The 26337-nt window shown below is 49.8% G+C and overlaps 1 protein-coding gene across 7 annotated transcripts in view; it reads right to left on the reverse strand.

The window, feature by feature from the left end:
* Positions 1–26337, reverse strand: part of spega (striated muscle enriched protein kinase a) — a 1182457-nt gene that overhangs the window by 13035 nt on the left and 1143085 nt on the right. For 6 of the 7 annotated variants that reach the window (XM_072468701.1, XM_072468720.1, XM_072468711.1 and 3 more), the window contains 4 exons: positions 10776–11457; positions 5865–6104; positions 4830–5053; positions 2883–2958 (listed from right to left, as the gene is read on the reverse strand). In XM_072468701.1, the coding sequence (XP_072324802.1) occupies positions 2883–2958; positions 4830–5053; positions 5865–6104; positions 10776–11457 (1222 nt within the window). The remainder of the gene's footprint in view (positions 1–2882; positions 2959–4829; positions 5054–5864; positions 6105–10775; positions 11458–26337) is intronic. The other variant, XM_072468747.1, reaches the window with a different exon arrangement.

Here is a 26337-nt window from a genome sequence, read left to right on the forward strand (position 1 = left end):
CTTCATCTCAGTCAGCGCCTGGCCCCATTAATTGCAGCGACGCCTCACTCGAGGCCTCCCTCTGGGAGTTCGAACTCAGGACAGTGTGTGAGGCAATCCTCAATTTGTGTCTCTCCTTAACCCTGCTGCTCCCCAAATGCTGCGCTCTCTTCAATTTCTATTTTCTAAATGGCGGGAAGCCAGGGGCAGCGGAGAAGCTCAGAGATTGAGGGATCCAGTTGCAGAAAATCATCAAATCTCCTTCGACAGCACCTTCCAAACCCACGACCACAACCATCTAGAAGGACATGGGCAGCAGATACCTGGGAACCCCACCACCTGGAGGTTCCCCTCCAAGTCACTCACCGCCCTGACTGGGAAATATATCGGCCGCTCCTTCACTGTCACTGGGGCAACATCCTGGAAACCCCGGCCTCTATCCAGCCCATTGAAACTGCTCCATTATTCAACACCATCATGGCTGCCCTTCTCCCTCAACTCCACAATCCTGCCCAATCCCCACACCCCGAGATTCATGAGAAACCAAACATCTACTTAAGATGCGTGAGGCATGTTGAGAAGTACCGTACCCATCAAGGTCCAAAGCCACATCCAACCTCTTTCATGTCCATGGCACTGACTCCATTGTCATTGTCAATTCCTCTACCGGTATCCCAGTTTTCAATGCTCGCACGATTGTCACACACACAACAGGTGCCATTTTCAGATTATTTGGTGTGCCAGGAGAGATTAGTACGGATAACAGGCTGCAATTTATTAGCAAGCTGTTTCAGGGTATGCGTGAGAACTGGAATATCGATCACACTACTCTTTCTGCTCAAACCCTGGGCGCAATTCTCCCATCGGGAGACTAAGTGCCGGCGCCAGAGTGAAAACCGGAGTGTTTCACTCCGGCGTTGGAGGCCGCTCCCAGCCCCCTATTCTCCCGCCCCCGGGGGGCTATGAGAGGCGCCGCGTCATTTGCGGGCGCCGGGCCTTGGCACCGCGTAAAAGCGGCGCCGCGTAATAGACGCGGCCGACGCTGCGTAAATGACGCCACCCGCGCATGCGCGGTTGCCGTCCTCCTCGAGGCCGCCCCGCAAGAAGATGTCGGATGGATCTTGCGGGGCGGCGGAGGAAAGGAGGTCCTCCTTCAGAGAGGCCGGCCCACCGATCGGTGGGCACCGATCGCGGGCCAGACCCCTTTTGAGTCCACCCCCAGTGCTGGAACCCCCCCCCCCCCCACAGGCCGCCACCCCCCAGGACCCCGGAGCCCCCCCGCGCCGCCTTGTCCTGCCGGTAAGGTTGGTGGTTTAATCTACGCCGGCGGGACAGGCATTTTAGCGGCGGGACTTCGGCCCATCCGGGCCGGAGAATCGCGGGGGGGCCCGCCAACAGGCGCGGCGTGATTCCCGCCCCCGCCGAATATCCAGTGGTGGAGATTTCGGCAACCGGCGGGGGCGGGATTCACGGGTCGGAGAATCTCGCCAAAGGTTCTGATTACAAGATCTGGGCGTACCAGCAGATTACATCCAGGCTTTCAGAGACTCAGATTCGTCAGTTCTATGCACTATTATAATGATAACTAAACATGAACATGTAAATAATAATCCTGGGAGGCGGTGGTGTAGTGGTATTGACACTGGACTAGTACAACGGAGACCCAGAGTACTCTGGGGGCCCTGGTTCAAATCCTACCACTGCAGATGGTGACATTGGAACTCAATAAAAATCTGGAATTAAAAGTCTAAAAGGTGACCATGAAACCAGTGTTGATTGTTGTAAAAACCCACCTGGGTCACTAATGTCCTTTCGGGAAGGAAATCTGCCGCCCTTACCTGGTCTGGCCTATATGTGACTCCAGACCCACAGCAATGTGGTTGACTCTTACCTGCTCCTCAAGGGAAATTAGGGATGGGCAATGAATGCTGGCACGGCCTGCGATGCCCGCGTTCCATGAACGAATTTAAAAATCTTCTTTAGAATAGGGAATGTATCTTTTAAAAGATACTTGGAAAATGCCTTTAGGGATTGCATCACAGCATCACTGGAAGGGAAGTGTGTCATGTGATCCAGTCTCAGTTTTACTTTGGTCTGTGGTCAGCACACAGCACGCACAGCTCTGATGCCTTCCAGCTTTACATCCATGTATCTTTGTTCTCATGTGAACCCACTTGGATGAATGAACCCACAACGCGTTTACCCAATTCCTTTGCGATTGATTGGTGCGATGTTTTTATAACACAACAAAAGGGTGGTTCGGAGGTGGAACCGCAAGAGACAGGAACACTGAGAAAACAGCGGGTCTTTGCGATGTGGACTTCCAGCTTTCGGTAGTCAGGAAAAGATGGATGTACAGCCACGGAGGGAATTGAAGGATACGAGGATGAAGCAGGAATGTGGAGTTGAGGCAGACGATCCGCTGAGATCTCAGGCTCGTGGGGCGAGTGGCCTCGCTCAGCTCCTCTTATGTCTGGTGCACTCACGGGTCCCGTCCGCATTTCTCTGTCAGAGTGACCATTTCACAAAGGAAGTGGCCAAACACGGGGGCCGCAGAACGCAACAGGACCACCTCACTCCCGCTATCCTCCCTCTCATGCACATGCAGCCAGCATTCACCAAGTGTGTTCCCCACGGATTCACCAAGTGTGTTCCCCACGGTCAAAGGTGGCGAAGGGAACGGGAATACAAACAGCGACGGGTTAAATCAGACTTGAGGCAGAAGATTGAGTAAGTCGAGCGTAGTCATGAACAGCGGGCGAAGCATTCCAGACTGTGCTGTGCTCCCCCCCCCCCCCAACTGAACACAAACCCAGAGCAAACCCCACCCCCAGCAGTTGCAAAGCCAACATCACTTCGACATCAAGTTGCACTCACAGACAGCAGCAAGCACTACTACTTACATGATGTAAATAAGCACGCCCAGACCCCAGATATCAGCAGGTGGTCCGATGGGATCCCCTTTCATCATTTCAGGAGCTTAGAGAGAGGGAGAGATAGAGATAGAGAAACAGAGAGAGAGAGAGAGGGAGAGAGAGAGAGAGAGATGGAGAGAGGAAAAAAAAACACAAGAATGAATCATCAGTTAGTGAGAGGGTCACTGAGATCGTCGATGGAAACAGTAGACCTGTGACGTCACGGGAAAGGTTGAGGGGAATAAGTGAGAGAGAGAAAAAAAAGAGAATGACACATGGGGAAAGAACGAGAAAGGCAGAGCGAGGGAGAGACCGAGAGAGAGATAAATATGGATATTGGAGAAAAGAAACCAGGTTGTCATATGGAGAGAAAAAGCACGACAGGTCAGAAAGAGCGAGAGTGAGTGAGAGAGGGCGAGAGATAGAGGGAGCGAGTGAGAGAGATAGAGGGAGAAACAGAGAGGGACAGAGAGAGAAAAACAGAGCGAAAGAAACAGACAGAAGAAGAGGCAGAGAAAGAAAGGCAGCGAGAGACAGAGAGAAAGATGGAGAAAGAACGAGAGGGCGACAGACAGACAGACAGAGAAAGAAAAAGAATGTGTGAGAGAGAAACATGCAATTGTTATAGTGTGAAAATTGAGTTGATGGTTTAAAATGTGCTGAATAAACGTCATTATTTTGCTGCTTGTATCTAGATAAGATGGTGCAGTGGCACAGTGGTTAGCACTGCTGCCTCAGCGCCAGGGACTTGTGTGAGATTCCGGCCTTGGGTGACTGTGTGGAGTCTGCACGTTCTCCGCGTGTCTGCGTGGGCTTCCTCCGGGTGCTCCGGTTTCCTCCCACAGTCCAAAGATGTGCAGGTTAGGTGGGTTGGCCATGATAAATTGACCTTGGTGTCCAAAGGTTGGGTGGGGATAGGTCAGGGATTGGGAAGGTAGGCTGCTCTTTCTGAGGGTCGAGACAGACTCAATGGGCGAATGGCTTCCTTCTGCATTGTAGGGGTTCTATAATTCTATGAAGGTTGATATTTGTAATAGTTTATGAAACCTGAGGCGGTGAATATTCACAGCTTCAAGACTTGTTTTGGTAATTACACAGTTCACTCTCTGATTCCGCAATCAATGCCCATCCCCACTCAGAACATCAGCCGAGGGGTCAGTGTGCAGCACGAGGGGTGGGGCAAAACCTGGTCTGTGTCTTCAGGTATGTACAAACACACACATACGCTTTCCCACTCAAACACACACTTCCACTCATGCACACACACTCACTTCAACACACACACATACAATTGCACACACTTGCACGCACACACACACACTTGTGCGCACACACACATTTCTGCTCACACACTCACACATTTCCACTCATACACACACTTTCATATGCACACACGTCTGCTCACACCCATACTATCACAACAACTTCCACTCACACATACACAGGTTTACACACACAAACACCATCACACCTCCACTCACACTTTCCCACTCAAACACACACACACTCACTTCAACTCACACACACACACACACCACTCCACTCCCACCCCATAGAATCTCATCACTTGGTTAGTTAATTCACTGGCCCCAGAAGGTATTGACATTTTATATTGTCAAGGTTGCAGGCGGGATGGGATGGCGGTGGGGGAGGTGGTCTACAATCCGCCGTCACCTCTGGGAACCGGCCCACGGCGGGGTGAGGGGTGGAACATCCTCCACCTGTTAATGTTGATGTGTGGAAACTGGTGGGATTGCATGGCAGGCATTTCCCAAGGTGGCACGGTGGTCTTGCAGGTCATGGAGCATTGGCACCGGCTGGGAATGGGGCAAGGGGGCAGGAGGGCTGTCCTTGACCGGTATGGTCTGCATGAACTCTGTCTCGACCTGGCTCCGTCCTGCAGCGCAGACCCTGGGGCAAAGGGTTTACACTCACACATGTACTCTGGCGTCCCGACACGGTGGCCCAGCGGTTTGGGGACAACGGGATTGAAGAAATGGGCGCTCCCGAAGTCGACCAGCTTGATAACATTGAGGTAGGTGACGATGACATTGTCCGGTTTGATGTCCAGGTGCACAATGTGTCGGCTGTGCAAGTAGTCAAGCCCTTGGAGGATTTGCAAGATGTAACCGACCACGTCGTCCTCAGAATATCGGAACCTGGAGGTGGGAGAGGAGGGAGAGTGGTGAACACTTGACTCAGCCGTTCGCGCTCACGTCTCCGAATTGTGTTAACCTCGAAAGAGCTGAGCACAGAATCCACGTCGACACTAAAACAGACTCTGGTCATTACCCTGCTGTTTTGCAGATCTTTGTTCGCCCGAATTGGCAGCCATCATCCCAGCATTACAACAATGGCTACACTTCAACAAGTCCATCCTGAGGCTGTGGAAGACAGGAATGAAACACTCCCTGTGTAGGAGGGAGAACTGCACTATTTAAGCTGCTGTCTTTTGGATGAGAATCTTAAGGCAGGGGATGAGGTACTTCAGCCCATCGTGCCGATACTATCCATTCAATTAGCCCCACTCCTCCTAGGCCCTTCCCCCATAGTCTTGCATTTTCCTCCTTTTCAACTATCTATCCAATTCCTTTTTGAAAATTCCGACTCAATCTGCTTCCGCCGCCCTTTTGGGCCGGCCTTCCGGATCACAACACCTCGCTGAGTAAAATAATTCTCCCCCCTCTGGGTTGCCAATTCTCTTCAATCTGTGTCCCTCTGATTACTGACCCACCTGGCACTGGAAACATCGTCTCCTTATTTACTCTGCCAGAACCCCTCATGATTTTAGACATCGCGGTTAAATCTCCCCCTCGACCTTCAATGCTCTAAGGAGAACAATCCTAACTTCTCTAGTCTTCCATCATCCCTGGAAACACTCTTAGTAAATCAGGGGTGGCTCATCATTGTGTAACACCGTCCAATCAAACTGTGACACCCTGTGTACGAGCTGTCAAGGAACTGCACTACCTGTCAATCAAGCTGTACAGCATCTCCTTTCCCAGACAGTTTTCGGAGATGAGCACCAGGTATCGAGGAGTAACGTAAGCTTCATGCAGCGACATGATCTTGTCGTGGTGAAGGGCTTTGAGGATCTCGTATTCCTGGAGGACAGTCTGCTTGTTTTCTCCCTCATAATGAATAATCTTGGCCATGAAGATTTTCCCAGTGGCATTTTCCTTGCACTCTCGGACTACCCCAAAACGACCCCTAGAAAGCAAGGAGAGCAAGTCAGCCTTAAACACACCCACGCTGCCGGGATAGTCATTACTGATGGTCAAGTGACAAGCTGTCAGAAGGCATCATGTGATCAATTATGCACAAACATCCCAAACATTGCAGGGCCAAATGAAACGAGTAACGGCCTCCTCCTCAACCAGGGGGGCATCACCGTAAAGTTAGAGCTAGGTGCCGCTCAGGTAAATCTCTGTACCCTTTCCTCCCCAACGTCTTGACATCCTTCATAAAGTGTGGTGCTCAGAATTGGACAAACGCTCCAGCTCAGCAGCAGGCCAAGGCTCCTTCAACAGCCCCTCCCAAATCCCCAACCCCTACCACCCATAAGGTCAAGGGCAGCATGGGATCACCACCACCTGGAGGTTCCCTCTGAGCCACTCACCATCCTGGCTTGGAAATAGAAGACCTTTGACAAGGTGCCATACAGGAGGCTGCTAAATAAGTTAAGAGCCCATGGTGTTTAGGGTAAGATCCTGGCATGGATAGAGGATTGGCTGACTGGCAGAAGGCAGAGAGTGGGGATAAAGGGGTCTTTTTCAGGAGCCGGTGACTAGTGGCGTGCCTCAGGGGTCGGTGCTGGGACCACAACTTTCACAATATCCATTAACGATCTGGAAGAAGGACTGAAGGCAATGTTGCTAAGTTTGCAGATGATACAAAGATCTGTGGTGGGACAGGTAGTATTGAGGAAGCAAGGGGGCTGCAGAAGGACTTGGACAGGCTAGGAGAGTGGGCAAAGAAGTGGCAGATAGAATACAATGTGGAAAAGTGTGAGGTTACGCACTTTGGAAGGAGGAGTGGAGGTATTGACTATTTTCTAAATGGGGAGATGCTTCGGAAATCAGAAGCACAAAGGGACTTGGGAATCCTTGTTCACGATCTCTTACGGTTAATGTGCAGGTTCTGTCGACGGCAAATGCAATGTTAGCATTCATGTCGAGAGGGCTAGAATACAAGACCAGGGATGTACTTCTGAGGCTGTAGAAGGCTCTGGTCAGACCCCATTTGGGCAATTGTGAGCATTGTGCCACCGTCTTTCAGTCAAAACCCAAAACTAGGGCCCATTTTGTGTCTCAGTTGGACATAAGCTTCCATGGCCGCTCTTCAGGCAAAGAGCAGTTCTCCCTGGCCTCCTGTCCAATATTTATCCCCCAAAACAATCACGGAAGGAACAGATTATCCGGTCACTTTCAGCTGTGTAACCTTGCTGTGCGCAATTTGACTATCTCATTTCCTATAAAGGAAAAGGGCTGGTTTAGCTCAGTGGGCTGGACGGCTGGTTTGTGAAGAAGAACAAGGCCAGCAGCGCGGGTTCAATTCCCGTACCGGCCTTCCCGAACAGGCGCCGGAATGTGGCGACTAGGGGCTTTTCACAGTAACTTCATACTTGTGACAATAAAAGGTTATTATTATTATTATATCACAACAATGACTGCACCTCGAAAAGTATTTAATTGGCTAAAGAGCACTTTAGGACATTGTTAGGTTGTGAAAGGTTTTTTCTTAATCTTTTGTGGGACGTGGCCACCACTGGCTGGGCGAGCGTTTATTGCCCATCCCTAATTGCCCTCGAGAAAGTGGCGGTGAGCTGCCTTTTTGAATTGCTGCAGCACATGTGGTGTAGGTACACCCACCATGCTGTTAGGGAGGGAGTTCCAGGATGTTGCCCCAGCGACAGCGAAGGAACGGCTGATATATTTCCAAGTCAGGGCGGTGAGTAACTTGGAGGGGAACCTCCAGGTGGTGGGGTTCCCAGGTATCTGCTGCCCTTGTCCTTCTAGATGGCAGTGGTTGTGGGTTTGGAAGTTGCTATCGAAGGAACCTTGGTGAGTTCCTGCAGTGCATCTTTTAGACGGTACACACGGCTGCCACTGTACGTCGGTGGTGGAGGGTTTGAAAGTTTGTGGAAGGGGGAGCAATCTTGTCCTGGATGGTGTTGAGTGTCTTGAGTGTTGTTGGAGCTGCACTCACCCAGGCAAGTGGAGACATTACACGTTACACTCCTGACTTGTGCCTTGTAGAAGAGTGAGTTACTTACAGCAGAATTCCCAGCCTCTGATCTGCTCTGGTAGCCACAGTATTTATCTGGCTGGTTCAGTTCAGTTTCTGGTCAATGGGAACCCCCAGGATGTTGATAGTGAGTGATACTGAGTGAAGTCACATGGAGGCATTAGGGGAGGAGTGCAGAATGAGCATCTGGGGGGGGGCTGCAATGGGGGGGGGAGAGGGGTACACTGCGAAACCTGCCCCCGCCATGCCACCCATGGCCGGGCAAGGCTTACCCCATTGTGTGGGGCAGGGAGATGGTTCTGCCACGGATAAATGCTCACTGCCCTTGGCAACTCCTGTCGATGCCACGTAGTCTCTGGCGGAGTGACTGATGGAACAAACCCACCCCAGGGATTGCTCTCAGGTTCCTACAGCACACAGGCCATTTGGTCCAACTGGTCCATGCTGGTAGAATCATAGAGACGAGGCCGTTCGGCCCATCAAGCCCGCACTGACAGAAAATAACTACTCTAATCTACACTAATCCCACTTCCCAGAACTTGGTCCATAGCTTTGAATGTTATCACATTTCAAATACTCATCCAAGTACATTTTAAAGGTTGTGAGGTTTACTGTCTCTACTACCCTCCCAGGCCTGGCATTCCAGACTCTCACCGCTCTCTGGGCGAAAAACCTTTTCCTCAAATCCCCTCGATACCTCCTGCCTGCCACCTTCACATTTTCCCCTCTTGTTATTGATCCTTTTGCTCAGGGGAACAGCTGCTTCCCATCCACCCTGTCCATGCCCCTCATAATCTTGTTTAGCTCGGGCTCCTTGATGCCACACTCGGTCAAATGCTGCCTTGATGCCAAGGGCAGTCACTCTCACCTCACCCTCTGGCATTCAGATCTTTTGTCCATGTTTGAACCAAGGCTGTAACGAGGTCAGGAGCTGAGTGACCCTGGCGGAACCCAAACTGAGTGTCTGTGAGCAGGTTGTTGCTGAGTCAGTGCTGCTTGATAGCACTGTTGATGACTACTTCCATCACTTTGCTGATGATGGAGAGTAGACCGATAGGGTGGTAATTGGCTGGGTTGGATTTGTCCTGTTTCTTGTGGACAATTTTTACAGGAGGTAGGTGTCACTGGTGCATTTAGTGCACATCGCTAATTCCCCTTGAGAATTTTCCACATTGCCGGTTAGATGCCAGTGTTGTAGCTGTACTGGAGCCCCCAGGTGTTAGTGAGGAGGACTTTGCAGGGTCGGCAGGGCTGGCTTTGGCACTGTCGTTTCCGGTGCCTGGGTCGATGTCGGGTGGCTTGTTCAATGTCTGTCCTTTTAGATTTTAGCGGTTTTGATACAACTGAGTGGCCATTTCAGAGTCAACCACATGGCTGTGGGTCTAGAGTCACATGTAGACCAGACCAGGTAAGGACGGCAGATTTCCTTCCCTAAAGGACGTTAGTGAACCAAATGGGTTTAAGACAATCGACAATGGTTTCATGGTCATCGTTAGACTTTTAATTCCAGATATTTATTGGATTCAATTTCCACCATCTGCTGGGGTGGGATTCGAACCCAAATCATTACCCTGGGTCTCTGGATCACCAGTCCAGTGACAATACCACTATGCCAATGCCTCCCCATGGAGGCTATTGATCTGCCCTTCCGCCTTCAGGGATCTGTGGACAAACGCCCCAATTCGCCCTGTTCCTCTGAGCTTCTGAATGCTCTGCCATTCATTCCTTGTCGCATTACTCCTTCCAAAGGGCCTCACCTCGCAGGTTTTAGGGTTAAATTCCATCTGCCACTGATCTGCCCCTCTGACCAATCTGTCCACATCTGCCTGTAACCGGAGATCTTCCTCTTTGCTGTCAACCAACCAGCCAATCTTCGTGTCACCTACAAAACTTACTTATCACCCCCCACATTTTCTTCTATGTTGTTGATATATATATCTCACAGGAAGCTCCCCCCCCCCCACTCCGCCTTACCCCTACCAGCATTGACGACTGATCCCTTCACACTCACATACATAATGGCCGTTTGAACTATTCGGTCCCAGTTCTAAGATTGTGGAGAAACTTGGGTGACTTATCTGCTAAAGGGGTGCGACACTGCGGGAGGTTCCCAGGTTCAGATGGAACTTTAAACGGAGGCACCATCTACCCTCGCAGACAGACAAAAGCCCTGTGTACTTGACCAGTTGCCCCTGAAATGCATCTTTGGTATTTGCCTCAACTACTGTCGGTGCAACGCGTCGCACCTTCTCATCTCTCTCCGGGTATGCAGAGCCTCCACTCGCCTCCAATTCTGGCCTCTTGTCCATGCCGGAGTTTAATCGCCCCACCATTGGTGGCTGTGCTTTCAGCTGCTGGGTCCTCAGCCCTTGAATTCCCTCCTTAAACCTCTTCACATCTCATCACCTCTTTCCTCCTTGCCGATGCTTTGACCGAGATAGTCCTCCTAGCACCTTCTGTGGCCCAAGCATCAAATCTTTGTTTAGAAACACTGCTGTGAGGCACCTTGGGACATTTTGAGGAATCTCAAGGTGCTATGTCATTGCAAGTTGACCTTATTTTCGCCGTGATAGTGCCCCTTTAGTCACTGATGCCCCCCCCCCCCCGCCCCCCTCCGTAGCCTCATTCCGTTACCTGGCCTTTTCTTCCATGAACGTGTAGGGTTTCTGTGGGACACCATGCCTCAGTCCCGTGGCGGAGCCATCAGCAGCTTTGGAGGTGGGGGAGAGTCTGGTGGGCGTCACCGACGCTTCCGATCCCACAGGTGAGACGCTGGGGGTAGGGGCAGAGACAGCAGGCGAGGAAGCTGGGATTGGCGCCGGTGGGATTGGCGAAATGGTGGCCGAGAACGGGGACACTGACGGCGGGCCAGGGGAGGGGACAGTGGGGGTGAATTTCCTGGGGGCTGGAGAGACTGTCTTTGTTACGGTAGGGGCAAATTTCGAGGGGGAAGTGGAGACTGTCTTTTCCGGGACAGGGGCGACTGTCTTTATTACGGTCGGGGCAAATTTCGAGCGGGCAGGGGAGACGGTCTTTTCTGGGACAGGGGAGACTGTTTTTGTTATGGTAGGGGCAAATTTTGTGGGGGCAGGGGAGACTGTCTTTGTTGGTACGGGGGAGACCGTTGTTGACGGGGTAGGGGTGAACTTTGAGGATGCAGGACTGACAGTCGATGGAATGGAGGAGACTGTTGATGGAGCAGGCGAGACTGTTATTGGGGAGGTCACTGGCGAGGGGGCTGGGATGGGGGCTTGCGTCACTTTTGCAGAATACACAGGTACCGGCGAGATTGTGGGGAGCGCTGGAGACTGTTGCTCTGTAATAAAAAGACAAAAGGCTTAGAATTAAATGGATATCACGCATATTGGCTAAAATCTCCCACATAGGCAGAGGCAGAGAAAGCAAGCAATAATGAAAGGCAGAATTTAAGTGATGAAGATTGTGTTTTGGGGATATTATTTAATTTGGATTCAGAAAGAACTTCCATTCATTTCCTGACCCAACCTTATTCGCGGTTCAGATACACAGGAGCCAATTTGTGCACAGCAAGTTCCCACACACAGCAATGTGATAATGACCAAATTTAGTGAACATTGGTTGAGGAACAAATATTGACTTAGAATCATAGAATCATAGAAGTTTACAGCATGGAAACAGGCCCTTCGGCCCAAACAGTCCATGCCGCCCAGTTTTTACCATTAAGCTAGTCCCAGTTGCCCGCACTTGGCCCATAACCCTCTATACCCATCTTACCCATGTAACTATTTAAATGTTTTTTAAAAGACACAATTGTACCCGCCTCTACTACTACCTCTGGCAGCCCATTCCAGACACTCACTACCCTCTGAGTGAAGAAATTGCCCCTCTGGGCCCTTCTGAATCTCTCCCCTCTCACCTTAAACCTATGCCCTCTAGTTTTAGACTCCCCTACCTTTGGGAAAAGATGTTGACTATCTACCTTATCTATGCCCCTCATTATTTTATAGACCTCTATAAGATCACCCCTAAGCCTCCTACGCTCCAGGGAAAAAAGTCCCAGTCTATCCAGCCTCTCCTTATAACTCAAACCATCAAGACCCGGCAACATCCGAGTAAATCTTTTCTGCACTCTTTCTAGTTTAATAATATCCTTTCTATAATAGGGTGACCAGAACTGCACACAGTATTCCAAGTGTGGCCGTACCAATGTCTTGTACAACTTCAACAAGACGTCCCAACTCCTGTATTCAATGTTCTGACCAATGAAACCAAGCATGCCGAATGCCTTCTTCACCACCCTGTCCACCTGCGACTCCACCTTCAAGGAGCTATGAACCTGTACTCCTAGATCTCTTTGTTCTATAACTCTCCCCAACGCCATACCATTAACTGAGTAGGTCCTGGCCTGATTCAATCTGCCAAAATGCATCACCTCACATTTATCTAAATTAAACTCCATCTGCCATTCGTCGGCCCACTGGCCTAATGGATCAAGATCCCTTTGCAATCCTAGATAACCTTCTTCACTATCCACTGTGCCACCAATCTTGGTGTCATCCGGAAACTTACTAACCATGCCTCCTAAATTCTCATCCCAATCATTAATATAAATCACAAATAACAGTGGACCCAGCACCGATCCCTGAGGCACACCACTGGTCACAGGCCTCCAGTTTGAAAAACAACCCTCTACAACCACCCTCTGCCTTCTGTCGTCCAGCCAATTTTGAATCCAATTGGCAACCTCACCCTGGATCCCGTGAGCCTTAACCTTCTGCAACAACCTACCATGCGGTACCTTGTCAAAGGCTTTGCTAAAGTCCATGTAGACAACGTCTACTGCACTGCCCTCATCTACCTTCTTGGTCACCCCCTCAAAAAACTCAATCAAATTTGTGAGACATGATTTTCCATGCACAAAGCCATGCTGACTGCCCCGAATCAGTCCTTGCCTCTCTAAATGCTTGTAGATCCTGTCTCTCAGAATACCTTCTAGCAACTTACCTACTACAGACGTTAGGCTCACCGGTCTGTAGTTCCCAGGCTTTTCCCTGCTGCCCTTCTTAAACAAGGGCACAACATTCGCCACTCTCCAATCTTCAGGCACCTCACCTGTGGCTGCCGATGATTCAAATATCTCGGTTAGGGGACCCGCAATTTCCTCCCTAGCCTCCCACAACACCCTGGGACTTGGACATCAAGGAGAACTCACCCCTTCTTCAAATTGTGCCAGGAGATTCTGACATCCCCGAGAGGGCAGATGGGGCCTCGGCATAATACCTCATCAGGAAGAATGCATCTCCGACATGGAGCCAGGACTGACATCTCACCGCAGAAGGCTCTGTAACTGAGTTTTGCAATCCAGGAGGTCACTGTTTCCTCTTTCCGACTGGGATCAATCAGGGTGGGAGTGGTGCAGCCCAACTGTTGGCCTCAGCACCTTTGGGCTGGCGAGCCAAGAATCTGTTGGGGTTTTTGACGCTGACTGTTTCCAGAAACCTTGAGTTGGTAGATGCATTGTGCATTTTTACAGCATCTCGAAACCTAAACCCTCTCCAAGGAACATCTTGGGAGCAACAGCAAACTAAGTTGGATTCTGACTGTGCAGTTCTCCCAGTGAGCCAGTTCTGCCAGTGAGCCAGAGAAGACAGAGCCAGGAGTGAGACAAAGCTAAGAGTGAGTTTGGGAATTTGAATCTAGGTGGGAATTGGAAGCTGGGTGGAGAGGAAGTGCTTTTTATCCCTGGTAAGTGACTGGTAAGTAGTGTTTCTGTTTCTCTGTTTCTTTTCATTGGTATATTTATTTATTTTTTCTTTGTTGTTTTTTTTGTTGAAATTGTCGTTGTTGAAGTTAACTGAAGGTTTAAGGCATGGCAGGAGATCTCAGACCCGTGTCATGCTCCTCGTGTGCGATGTGGGAGCTCAGGGACACGTCCACTGTCCCTGGCTCTTTCACGTGCAAGAAGTGTGTCCAGTTGCAGCTCCTGTTAGACCGCTTGACGGCTCTGGAGCTGCGGATGGACTCACTTTGGAGTGTCCGCGATGCTGAGGACGTCGTGGATAGCACGTTTAGCGAGTTGGTCACACCGCAGGTGAAAGGTACTGAGGGAGATAGTAAATGGGTGACCAAAAGACAGAGCAAGAGTAGGAAGGCAGTGCAGGTGTCCTCTGCGGTCATCTCCCTGCAAAACAGATATACCGCTTTGGATACTGTTGAGGGAGATGGCTCACCAGGGGAAGGCAGCAGCAGCCAGGTTCATGGCACCGTGGCTGGCTCTGCTGCGCAGCTGGGCAGGAAGAAGAATGGCCGGGCTACAGTGATAGGGGACTCAATTGTAAGGGGAATAGACAGGCGGTTCTGCGGACACAATCGAAACTCCAGGATGGTATGTTGCCTCCCTGGTGCAAGGGTCAAGGATGTCTCGGAGCGGCTGCAGGACATTCTGGGGGGGGGGGGGGGGGGGGAGGGTGAACAGCCAGCTGTCATGGTGCACATAGGCACCAATGATATAGGTAAAAAACGGGACGAGGTCCTACAAGCTGAATTTAGGGAGCTAGGAGTTAAACTAAAAAGTAGGACCTCAAAGGTAGTAATCTCAGGATTGCTACCAGTGCCACGAGCTAGTCAGAGTAGGAATGTCAGGACAGAGAGGATGAATGCGTGGCTCGCGAGATGGTGCAAGAGGGAGGGATTCAAATTCCTGGGACATTGGAACCGGTTCTGGGGGAGGTGGGACCAGTACAAACCGGACGGTCTGCACCTGGGCAGGACTGGAACCGATGTCCTAGTGGGGGGTGTTTGCTAGAGCTGTTGGGGAGAGTTTAAACTAATGTGGCACGGGGATGGGAACTGATGCAGGAAGTTGGAAGGTAGTAAAACAGGGACAGAAATAAAAGGCAGTAAGGGGGAAAGTGTAAGGCAGAGAAGCCATAGTCAAAAATCAAAAAGTGCGACAGTACAAGGTACAGTGACTGAGGGGAGCTCAGTGAATAGGACCAGGAATACTAAAAGAAATAAAACGGGAAGTGAAAACATTAATGGTAAGCGACGCGGCAGGTTGTTACATGAAGATATGGGTTCAACGACAAGGAAAATTAGGAGAAAGGTTAAGAGGAAATATAACTTAGGAGAGGTTACTGATCGAGGTGTAAAGATTCAGAACATAGGTAAAAAAGCCAACATAAGTGTACTTTACCTGAATGCTCGTAGTATTCGGAATAAGGTAAATGAGCTGATGGCCCAAATCATCGTGAATGACTATGATTTAGTGGCCATTACTGAAACATGGTTAAAGGATGGTCACGACTGGGAGTTAAATATCCGAGGGTATCAAACTATTCGGAAGGACAGAGTGGATGGTAAGGGAGGTGGTGCAGCTCTGTTATTTAAGGATGACATCCGGGCAACAGTAATGAATGACATCGGTGCTATGGAGGATAAGGTTGAATCCATTTGGGTGGAAATCAGGAATAGTAAGGCGAAAAAGTCACTGATAGGAGTAATCTATAGGCCACCAAATAGTAACATTATGATGGGGCAGGCAATAAACAAAGAAATAACAGATGCATGTAGAAATGGTACAGCAGTTATCATGGGGGATTTTAATCTACATGTTGATTGGTTCAACCAGGTCGGCCAAGGCAGCCTTGAGGAGGAGTTTATAGAATGTATCCGCGATAGTTTCCTAGAACGGTATGTAATGGAACCTACGAGGGAACAAGCGGTCCTAGATCTGGTCCTGTGTAATGAGACAGGATTGATTCAGGATCTCATAGTTAGGGATCCTCTTGGAAGGAACGATCACAATATGGAGGAATTTAAAATACAGATGGAGGGTGAGAAGGTAAAATCAAGCACTAGTGTTTTGTGCTTAAACAAAGGAGATTACAATGGGATGAGAGAAGAACTAGCTAAGGTAGACTGGGAGCAAAGACTTTATAGTGAAACAGTTGAGGAACAGTGGAGAACCTTCCAAATGATTTTTCACAGTGCTCAGCAAAGGTTTATACCAACAAAAAGGAAGGACGGTAGAAAGAGGGAAAATCGACCGTGGCTATCTAAGGAAATAAAGGAGAGTATCAAATTGAAGGAAAAAACATACAAAGTAGCAAAGATCAGTGGGAGACTAGAGGACTGGGAAATCTTTAGGGGGCAACAGAAAGCTACTAAAAAAGCTATAAAGAAGAGTAAGATAGATTATGAGAGTAAACTTGCTCAGAATATAAAAACAGATAGTAAAAGTTTCTACAAATACATAAAACAAAAAAGAGTGGCTAAGGTAAATATTGGTCCTTTAGAGGCTGTGACGGGAGATTTAATAATGGGAGATGAGGAAATGGCTGAGGAACTGAACAGGTTTTTTGGGTCGGTCTTCACAGTGGAAGACACAAATAACATGCCAGTGACTGATGGAAATGAGGCTATGACAGGTGAGGACCTTGAGAGGATTGTTATCACCAAGGAGGTAGTGATGGGCAAGCTAATGGGGCTAAAGGTAGACAAGTCTCCTGGCCCTGATGGAATGCATCCCAGGGTGCTAAAAGAGATGGCTAGGGAAATTGCAAATGCACGAGTGATAATTTACCAAAATTCACTAGACTCTGGGGTGGTCCCGGCGGATTGGAAATTAGCAAATGTGACACCACTGTTTAAAAAAGGAGGTAGGCAGAAAGAGGGTAATTAGAGGCCAGTGAGCTTAACTTTGGTAGTCGGGGAGATGCTGGAATCTATCATCAAGGAAGAAATAGCGAGGCATCTGGATGGAAATTGTCCCATTGGGCAGATGCAGCATGGGTTCATAAAGGGCAGGTCGTGCCTAACTAATTTAGTGGAATTTTTTGAGGACATTGCCAGTGCGGTAGATAACGGGGTGCCAATGGATGTGGTATATCTGGATTTCCAGAAAGTCTTTGTCAAGGTGCCACACAAAAGGTTGTTGCATAAGATAAAGATGCATGGCATTAAGGGGAAAGTAGTAGCATGGATAGAGGATTGGTTAATTAATAGAAAGCAAAGAGTGGGGATTAATGGGTGTTTCTCTGGTTGGCAATCAGTAGCTAGTGGTGTCCCTCAGGGATCAGTGTTGGGCCCACAACTATTCACAATTTACATAGATGATTTGGAGTTGGGGACCAAGTGCAATGTGTCCAATTTGCAGACGACACTAAGATAAGTGGTAAAGCAAAAAGTGCAGAGGATACTGGAAGTCTGCAGAGGGATTTGGACAGGCTAAGTGAATGGGCTAGGGTCTGGCAGATGGAATACAATGTTGACAAATGTGAGGTTATCCATTTTGGTAGGAATAACAGCAAAAAGGATTATTATTTAAATGGTAAAATATTAAAACATGCTGCTGTGCAGAGAGACCTGGGTGTGCTAGTGCATGAGTCGCAAAATGTTGGTTTACAGGTGCAACAGGTGATTAAGAAGGCAAATGGAGTTTTGTCCTTCATTGCTAGAGGGATGGAGTTTAAGACTAGGGAGGTTCTGCTGCAATTGTATAAGGTGTTCGTGAGGCCACACCAGTTTTGCTCTCCTTCCTTGAGAAAGGACGTACTGGCACTGGAGGGTGTGCAGAGGAGATTCACTAGGTTAATCCCAGAGCTGAAGGGGTTGGATTACGAGGAGAGGTTGAGTAGACTGGGACTGTACTCATTGGAATTTAGAAGTATGAGGGGGGATCTTATAGAAACATATAAGATTATGAAGGGAATAGATAGGATAGATGCGGGCAGGTTGTTTCCACTGGCGGGTGAAAGCAGAACTAGGGGGCATAGCCACAAAATAAGGGGAAGTAGATTTGGGACTGAGCATAAGAGGAACGGCTTCACCCAAAGGGTTGTGAATCTATGGAATTCCTTGCCCAGTGAAGCAGTAGAGGCTCCTTCATTAAATGTTTTTAAGATAAAGATAGATAGTTTTTTGAAGAATAAAGGGATTAAGGGTTATGGTGTTCGGGCCGGAAAGTGGAGCTGAGTCCACAAAAGATCAGCCATGATCTCATTGAATGGTGGAGCAGGCTCGAGGGGCCAGATGGCCTACTCCTGCTCCTAGTTCTTATGTTCTTATGTCACATGAGCAGATATTAGGACAGGTGTCAAAAGCTTGGTAAAGAGACAGGTGTTGAGGAACTTCCTAAAGGAGGAGTGAGAGGCAGAGGGATTTAGCGAAGGAACTCCGACGCTCAGGCAGCTGGAGGAACAGCTGTGGACTATTGGAAGTAACTGGGAGAGTTCAGAAATTTCAAAGAGTTGTGGCATTAGAGAGGGCTGCAGAGAGGGAGGGGCGAGGCCAGGGTGAGATTGAAAACAAGTATGAGGATTTTAGAATTGAGGTGCTGTTGGATTGGGAGCCAGTGTAGATCAGTGAGACAGGGGTGACTTACGTCACCATCATTAATCACCATGGCCATTTTGAACTATCTGGCAGAGAGAGGCACTATTGGCGGATGGTCCGTTGCTAACTTGGTTCACCTGTACCGGGTAGCACTGTTGCTTCACAGCGCCAGGGACCCGGATTCAATTCCCGGCTTGGGTCACTGTCTGTGCGGAGTCTGTACGTTCTCCCCGTGTCTGCGTGGGTTTCCTTCGGGTGCTCCGGTTTCCTCCCACAGTCCAAAGACGTGTTGTTAGGTGACTTGGACATTCTGAATTCTCCGCTGTGAACCTGAAAAGGCGCTGGAGTGTGGCGACTAGGGGATTATCAGAGTAACTTCATTGTAGTGTTAATGTGAGCCTATTTGTGGCAATAAAGAGTATTATTATTGGGTGAAAATATGTTTAGCCAATGAAACACAGGACCCTGCTGCATTCCCTGTACGTGGGTGGTACCCTCTACAGCTGACAAGAAGCCTTCCACCACCAATCCAACCAAACTCAACTTGACCCAAACCATCCTGAACCAAACATTCAACCCGACCCAAATCAACCCAATCCACTCCAATCCAACCCAAACCGACGCTAACTAACTCAACCAAATCAAACCCAAACCAATCCAAAGCAACCTGACCTAATCCAACCCAATCCAACTCAACCCAGCTCAACCCAATCCAATCCAACCAAACCCAACCCCACTCAACCCAACCCAACCCCACCCAATCCAATCCAACCCAAACCGACCCTAACCAACTCAACCAAATCAAACCCAACCCAATCCAAAGCAACCTGACCCAATCTAATCCAACTCAACCCAACCCAATCCAATACGACCCAATCCAAAGCAGCTCAACCCAAACCAACCCAACACAAATCAACCCATATCAACCCAACCCAACCCAACCCAATCCAGCCCAACCCAATCCAATACGACCCAATCCAATACGACCCAATCCAACCCAACCCAGCTCAACCAAATCCAACCCAATCCAACTCAACCCATCCCAACCCGACCCAATCCAGCCCAACCCAATCCAACTCAACGCAGCTCAATCCAATCCAACCCAACCCGACCCAATCCAATCCAACCCAACCCAATTCAATCCAACCCAACCCCACCAAATCCAACCCCACCCAACCCAACCCAATCCAATCCCACCCAATCCAAACCCACCCAATCCAACCCCACTCAACCCGACCCAATCCAATCCAACCCAACCAAACCCCACCCAATCCAACCCAACCCAACCCCACCCAAACCAGCCCAACCCAACCAAATCCAACCCAGCCCAATACAATCCAATCAATCCCAACCCCACCCAACCCAATCCAACCCAAACCGACCCTAACCAACCCAACCCATATCAACCCAACCCAATCCAGCCCAACCCAATCCAATACGACCCAATCCAATATGACCCAATCCAACCCAACCCAGCCCAACCCAATCCAGCCCAACCCAATCCAATACGACCCAATCCAAACCAACCCAGCTCAACCAAATCCAACCCAATCCCACTCAACCCATCCCAACCCGACCCAATCCAGCCCAACCCAATCCAACTCAACCCAACCCGACCCAATCCAATCCAACCCAACCCCACCAAATCCAACCCCACCCAACACAACCGAATCCAATCCAACCCAACCAAACCCCACCCAATCCAACCCAACCCAACCCCACCCAAACCAGCCCAACCCAACCAAATCCAACTCAGCCCAATACAATCCAACCAATCCCAACCCCACCCAACCCAATCCAACCCAACCCAAATCAACCCATATCAACCCATCCCAATCCAGCCCAACCCAATCCAATATGACCCAATCCAATACGACCCAATCCAACCCAACCCAGCGCAACCAAATCCAACCCAATCCCACTCAACCCATCCCAACCCGACCCAATCCAGCCCAACCCAATCCAACTCAACGCAGCTCAATCCAATCCAATCCAACCCAACCCGACCCAATCCAGCCCAACCCAATCCAACTCAACCCATCCCAACCCGACCCAATCCAGCCCAACCCAATCCAACTCAACCCAGCTCAACCCAATCCAATCCAATCCAACCCAACCCGACCCAATCCAGCCCAACCCAACCCAATCCAATCCAATCCAACCCAACCCCAACAAATCCAACCCCACCCAACCCAACCCAATCCAATCCAACCCAATCCAGCCCAACCCAATCCAATACGACCCAATCCAATACGACCCAGTCCAACCAAACCCAATCCAATTCAACCCATCCCAACCCGACCCAATCCAGCCCAACCCAGTCCAACTCAACCCAGCTCAACCCAATCTAATCCAATCCAACCCAATCCAATCCAATCCAACCCAACCCAATCCAATCCAACCCAACCCAATCCAATCCAATCCAACCCAACCCGACCCAATCCAATCCAATCCAACCCAACCCAATCCAATCCAACCCAACCCGACTAAATTGAACCCCACCCAACCCAACCGAATCCAGCCCAACCCAACCAAATCCAACCCAGTCCAATCCAACCCAACCCCACCCAACCCAACCCCACCCAATCCAATCCAATCCAACCCAAACCGACCCTAACCAACTCAACCAAATCAAACCCAACCCAATCCAAAGCAACCTGACCCAATCTAATCCAACTCAACCCAACCCAATCCAATACGACCCAATCCAAACCAACTCAATCCAGCTCAACCCAAATCAACCCAACCCAAATCAACCCATATCAACCCATCCCAACCCAACCCAATCCAGCTCAACCCAATCCAATACGACCCAATCCAATACGACCCAATCCAATACGACCCAATCCAACCCAACCCAGCCCAACCCAATCCAGCCCAACCCAATCCAATACGACCCAATCCAACCCAACCCAGCGCAACCAAATCCAACCCAATCCAACTCAACCCATCCCAACCCGACCCAATCCAGCCCAACCCAATCCAACTCAACCCAGCTCAACCCAATCCAATCCAATCCAACCCAACCCGACCCAATCCAATCCAACCCAACCCAATCCAATCCAATCCAACCCAACCCCACCAAATCCAACCCCACCCAACCCGACCCAATCCAATCCAACCCAATCCAATCCAACCCAACCTGACCCAATCCAATCCAACCCAACCAAACCCCACCCAATCCAACCCAAATCAACCCCACCCAATCCAATCCAGCCCAACCCAACCAAATCCAACCCAGCCCAATCCAATCCAACCCCACCCAACCCAACCCCACCCAATCCAATCCAACCAATCCCAACCCCACCCAATCCAACCCAATCCAATCCAATCCAACCCAAACCGACCCTAACGAACTCAACCAAATCAAACCCAACCCAATCCAAAGCAACCTGACCCAATCTAATCCAACTCAACCCAACCCAATCCAATACGACCCAATCCAAAGCAGCTCAACCCAAACCAACCCAACACAAATCAACCCATATCAACCCATCCCAACCCAACCCCATCCAGCCCAACCCAATCCAATACGACCCAATCCAATCCAACCCAATCCAACTCAACCCAGCTCAATCCAATCCAATCCAATCCAACCCAACCCGACCCAATCCAGCCCAACCCAATCCAATACGACCCAATCCAATACGACCCAGTCCAACCAAACCCAATCCAACTCAACCCATCCCAACCCGACCCAATCCAGCCCAACCCAGTCCAACTCAACCCAGCTCAACCCAATCCAATCCAATCCAACCCAACCCAATCCAATCCAATCCAACCCAATCCAATCCAACACAACCCGACCAAATTGAACCCCACCCAACCCAACCGAATCCAGCCCAACCCACCAAATCCAACCCAGTCCAATCCAACCCAACCCCACCCAACCCAACCCCACCCAATCCAACCCAATCCAATCCAATCCAACCCAAACCGAACCTAACCAACTCAACCAAATCAAACCCAACCCAATCCAAAGCAACCTGACCCAATCTAATCCAACTCAACCCATCCCAACCCAATACGACCCAACCCAAACCAACTCAATCCAGCTCAACCCAACCCAAATCAACCCATATCAACCCATCCCAACCCAACCCAATCCAGCCCAACCCAATCCAATACGACCCAATCCAATACGACCCAATCCAATACGACCCAATCCAACCCAACCCAGCTCAACCAAATCCAACCCAATCCCACTCAACCCATCCCAACCCGACCCAATCCAGCCCAACCCAATCCAATACGACCCAATCCAATACGACCCAATCCAACCCAACCCAGCTCAACCAAATCCAACCCAATCCCACTCAACCCATCCCAACCCGACCCAATCCAGCCCAACCCAATCCAACTCAACCCAGCTCAACCCAATCCAATCCAATCCAACCCAACCCGACCCAATCCAATCCAACCCAACCCAATCCAATCCAATCCAACCCAACCCCACCAAATCCAACCCAATCCAATCCAACCCCACCCAACCTGACCCAATCCAACCCAACCCAACCAAACCCCACCCAATCCAACCCAAATCAACCCCACCCAATCCAAATCAGCTCAACCCAACCAAATCCAACCCAGCCCAATACAATCCAACCAATCCCAACCCCACCCAATGCAACCCAATACAATCCAATCCAACCCAAACCGACCCTAACGAACTCAACCAAATCAAACCCAACCCAACCCAAAGCAACCTGACCCAATCTAATCCAACTCAACACAACCCAATCCAATACGACCCAACCCAAACCAACTCAACCCATATCAACCCATCCCAATCCAGCCCAACCCAATCCAACCTGACCCAATCCAATACGACCCAACCCAATCCAATCCAACCCAACCAAATCCAGCCCAACCCAACCAAATCCAACCCAGTCCAATCCAATCCAACCAATCCCAACCCCACCCAATCCAACTCAACCCAACGCTGCTCAATCCAACCCAACCCAATCAAGCCCAACCCAACCCATTTCAACTCAACTCCACCCAATCCAACCCAACTCAATCAACCCAACCCAATCCAAGTCAACCCAACTCAATTCAACCCAATCCAACTAAATTCAATCCAACACAATCCAAATCAACCAACCCCAACCCAACCCAAAACACATTCCACCCAACGCAATACAAACCAGCTCACCCCAATCCAACCAAACTCAATCCACCCCAACACAACCCAACCCAACCCAGCTCAACCCAATCCACCCCAACACAACCCAACCCAACCCAGCTCAACCCAATCCAACCCAATCCAAACCAACCCAATCCAACACAACCCAACCCAATCCAACACATCCCAACCCAAAGGATTGGTTTGAGTTGTATTGTGTTGGGTTGGATTGGGTTGGTTTGGATTGGGTTGGATTGGGTTGAGCTGGGTGGGGTTGTGTTGGGTTGGATCAGGTTGGGTTGGGTTTGATTTGGTTGAGTTGGATTGGGTTGAGCTGGGTTGGGTTGGGTTGTGTTGGGGTGGATTGGGTTTGGTTGGATTGGGGTGAGCTGGTTTGTATTGCGGGAAGTGAGTATTTGATTTTAAAACACTTACCTGGTCCTGTTTCTGTTCTTCTTTTCTGTTTTATTTTTTATTTTATTTTTTATATAAGGCGGGAACCGGAAGTTCGACCCGCCGGACTTCTGGGAAGGTCCCCCCCCCCCGCCCCCCCGCAACCAATAAATTCTGGTGGAGAGGAAACCCGAGACACTACACGTGTAGTGTCTCCCACCCGCCCTCCTCCTCTAACCTAATAATAAGACCCATTGGTGTGAGGTAAGTGCCATATTATATTATTATTTTAAAAATGTTTTTATTTATTAACCAGATCTTGGTTGGAAGTTAGAGGGATGGCAGGGAAGGGAGTGCAATGTTCCTCCTGCAGGATGTTTGAGGTGAGGGATGCCGTTAGTGTCCCTGCTGATTTTACCTGCAGGAAGTGCAGCCATCTCCAGCTCCTCCAAGACCGAGTTAGGGAACTGGAGCTGGAGTTGGATGAACTTCGGATCATTCGGGAGGCAGAGGGGGATCATAGATAGCAGCTTCAGGGAATTAGTTACACCAAAGATTGGAGATAGATGGGTAACTGTAAGAGGGACTGGGAAGAAGCAGTCAGTGCAGGGATCCCCCGCGGTCGTTTCCCTGAGAAACAAGTATACCGCTTTGGATACTTGTGGGGGGGGGGGGAACTTACCAGGGGTAAGCCATGGGGTACGGGCCTCTGGCACGGAGTCTGTCTCTGTTGCTCAGAAGGGAAGGGGGGGGGGGGGAGAGGAGCAGAGCATTAGTAATTGGGGACTCGATAGTCAGGGGCACAGATAGGAGATTTTGTGGGAGCGAGAGAGACTCACGTTTGGTATATTGCCTCCCAGGTGCAAGGGTACGTGATGTCTCGGATCGTGTTTTCTGGGTCCTTAAGGGGGAGGGGGAGCAGCCCCAAGTCGTGGTCCACATTGGCACTAACGACATAGGTAGGAAAGGGGACAAGGATGTCAGGCAGGCTTTCAGGGAGCTAGGATGGAAGCTCAGAACGAGAACAAACAGAGTTGTTATCTCTGGGTTGTTGCCCGTGCCACGTGATAATGAGATGAGGAATAGGGAGAGAGAGCAATTAAACACGTGGCTACAGGGATGGTGCATGCGGGAGGGATTCAGATTTCTAGATAACTGGGGCTCTTTCTGGGGAAGGTGGGACCTCTACAGACAGGATGGTCTACATCTGAACCTGAGGGGCACAAATATTCTGGGGGGGGAGATTTGTTAGTGCTCTTTGGGGGGGTTTAAACTAATGCAGCAGGGGCATGGGAACCTGGATTGTAGTTTTAGGGTACGGGAGATTGAGCGCATAAAGGTCAGGAGCACAGATTTGACTTCGCAGGAGGGGGCCAGTGTTCAGGTAGGTGGTTTGAAGTGTGTCTACTTCAATGCCAGGAGTATACGAAATAAGGTAGGGGAACTGGCAGCATGGGTTGGTACCTGGGACTTCGATTTTGTGGCCATTTCGGAGACATGGATAGAGCAGGGACAGGAATGGTTGTTGCAGGTTCCGGGGTTTAGGTGTTTTAGTAAGCTCAGAGAAGGAGGTAAAAGAGGGGGAGGTGTGGTGCTGCTAGTCAAGAACAGTATTATGGTGGCGGAGAGGATGCTTGATGGGGACTCTTCTTCCGAGGTAGTATGGGCTGAGGTTAGAAACAGGAAAGGAGAGGTCACCCTGTTGGGAGTTTTCTATAGGCCTCCAAACAGTTCTAGGGATGTAGAGGAAAGGATGGCGAAGATGATTCTGGATAAGAGCGAAAGTAACAGGGTAGTTATTATGGGAGACTTTAACTTTCCAAATATTGACTGGAAAAGATATAGTTCGAGTACAATAGATGGGTCGTTTTTTGTACAGTGTGTGCAGGAGGGTTTCCTGAAACAATATGTTGACAGGCCAACAAGAGGCGAGGCCACGTTGGATTTGGTTTTGGGTAATGAACCAGGCCAGGTGTTAGATTTGGAGGTAGGTGAGCACTTTGGGGACAGTGACGTTTACGTTAGTGATGGAAAGGGATAAGTATACCCCGCAGGGCAAGAGTTATAGCTGGGGGAAGGGCAATTATGATGCCATTAGACATGACTTGTGGGGGGTAGGTTGGAGAAGTAGGCTGCAAGTGTTGGGCACACTGGATATGTGGAGCTTGTTCAAGGAACAGCTACTGCGTGTTCTTGATAAGTACGTATCGGTCAGGCAGGGAGGAAGGCGTCGAGCGAGGGAACCGTGGTTTACCAAAGAAGTGGAATCTCTTGTTAAGAGGAAGAAGGAGGCCTATGTGAAGATGAGGTGTGAAGTTTCAGTTGGGGCGATGGATAGTTACAAGGTAGCGAGGAAGGATCTAA

This window comes from Scyliorhinus torazame, chromosome 2, assembly GCF_047496885.1.
Source record: "Scyliorhinus torazame isolate Kashiwa2021f chromosome 2, sScyTor2.1, whole genome shotgun sequence".
Lineage (NCBI taxonomy): Eukaryota > Metazoa > Chordata > Chondrichthyes > Carcharhiniformes > Scyliorhinidae > Scyliorhinus > Scyliorhinus torazame.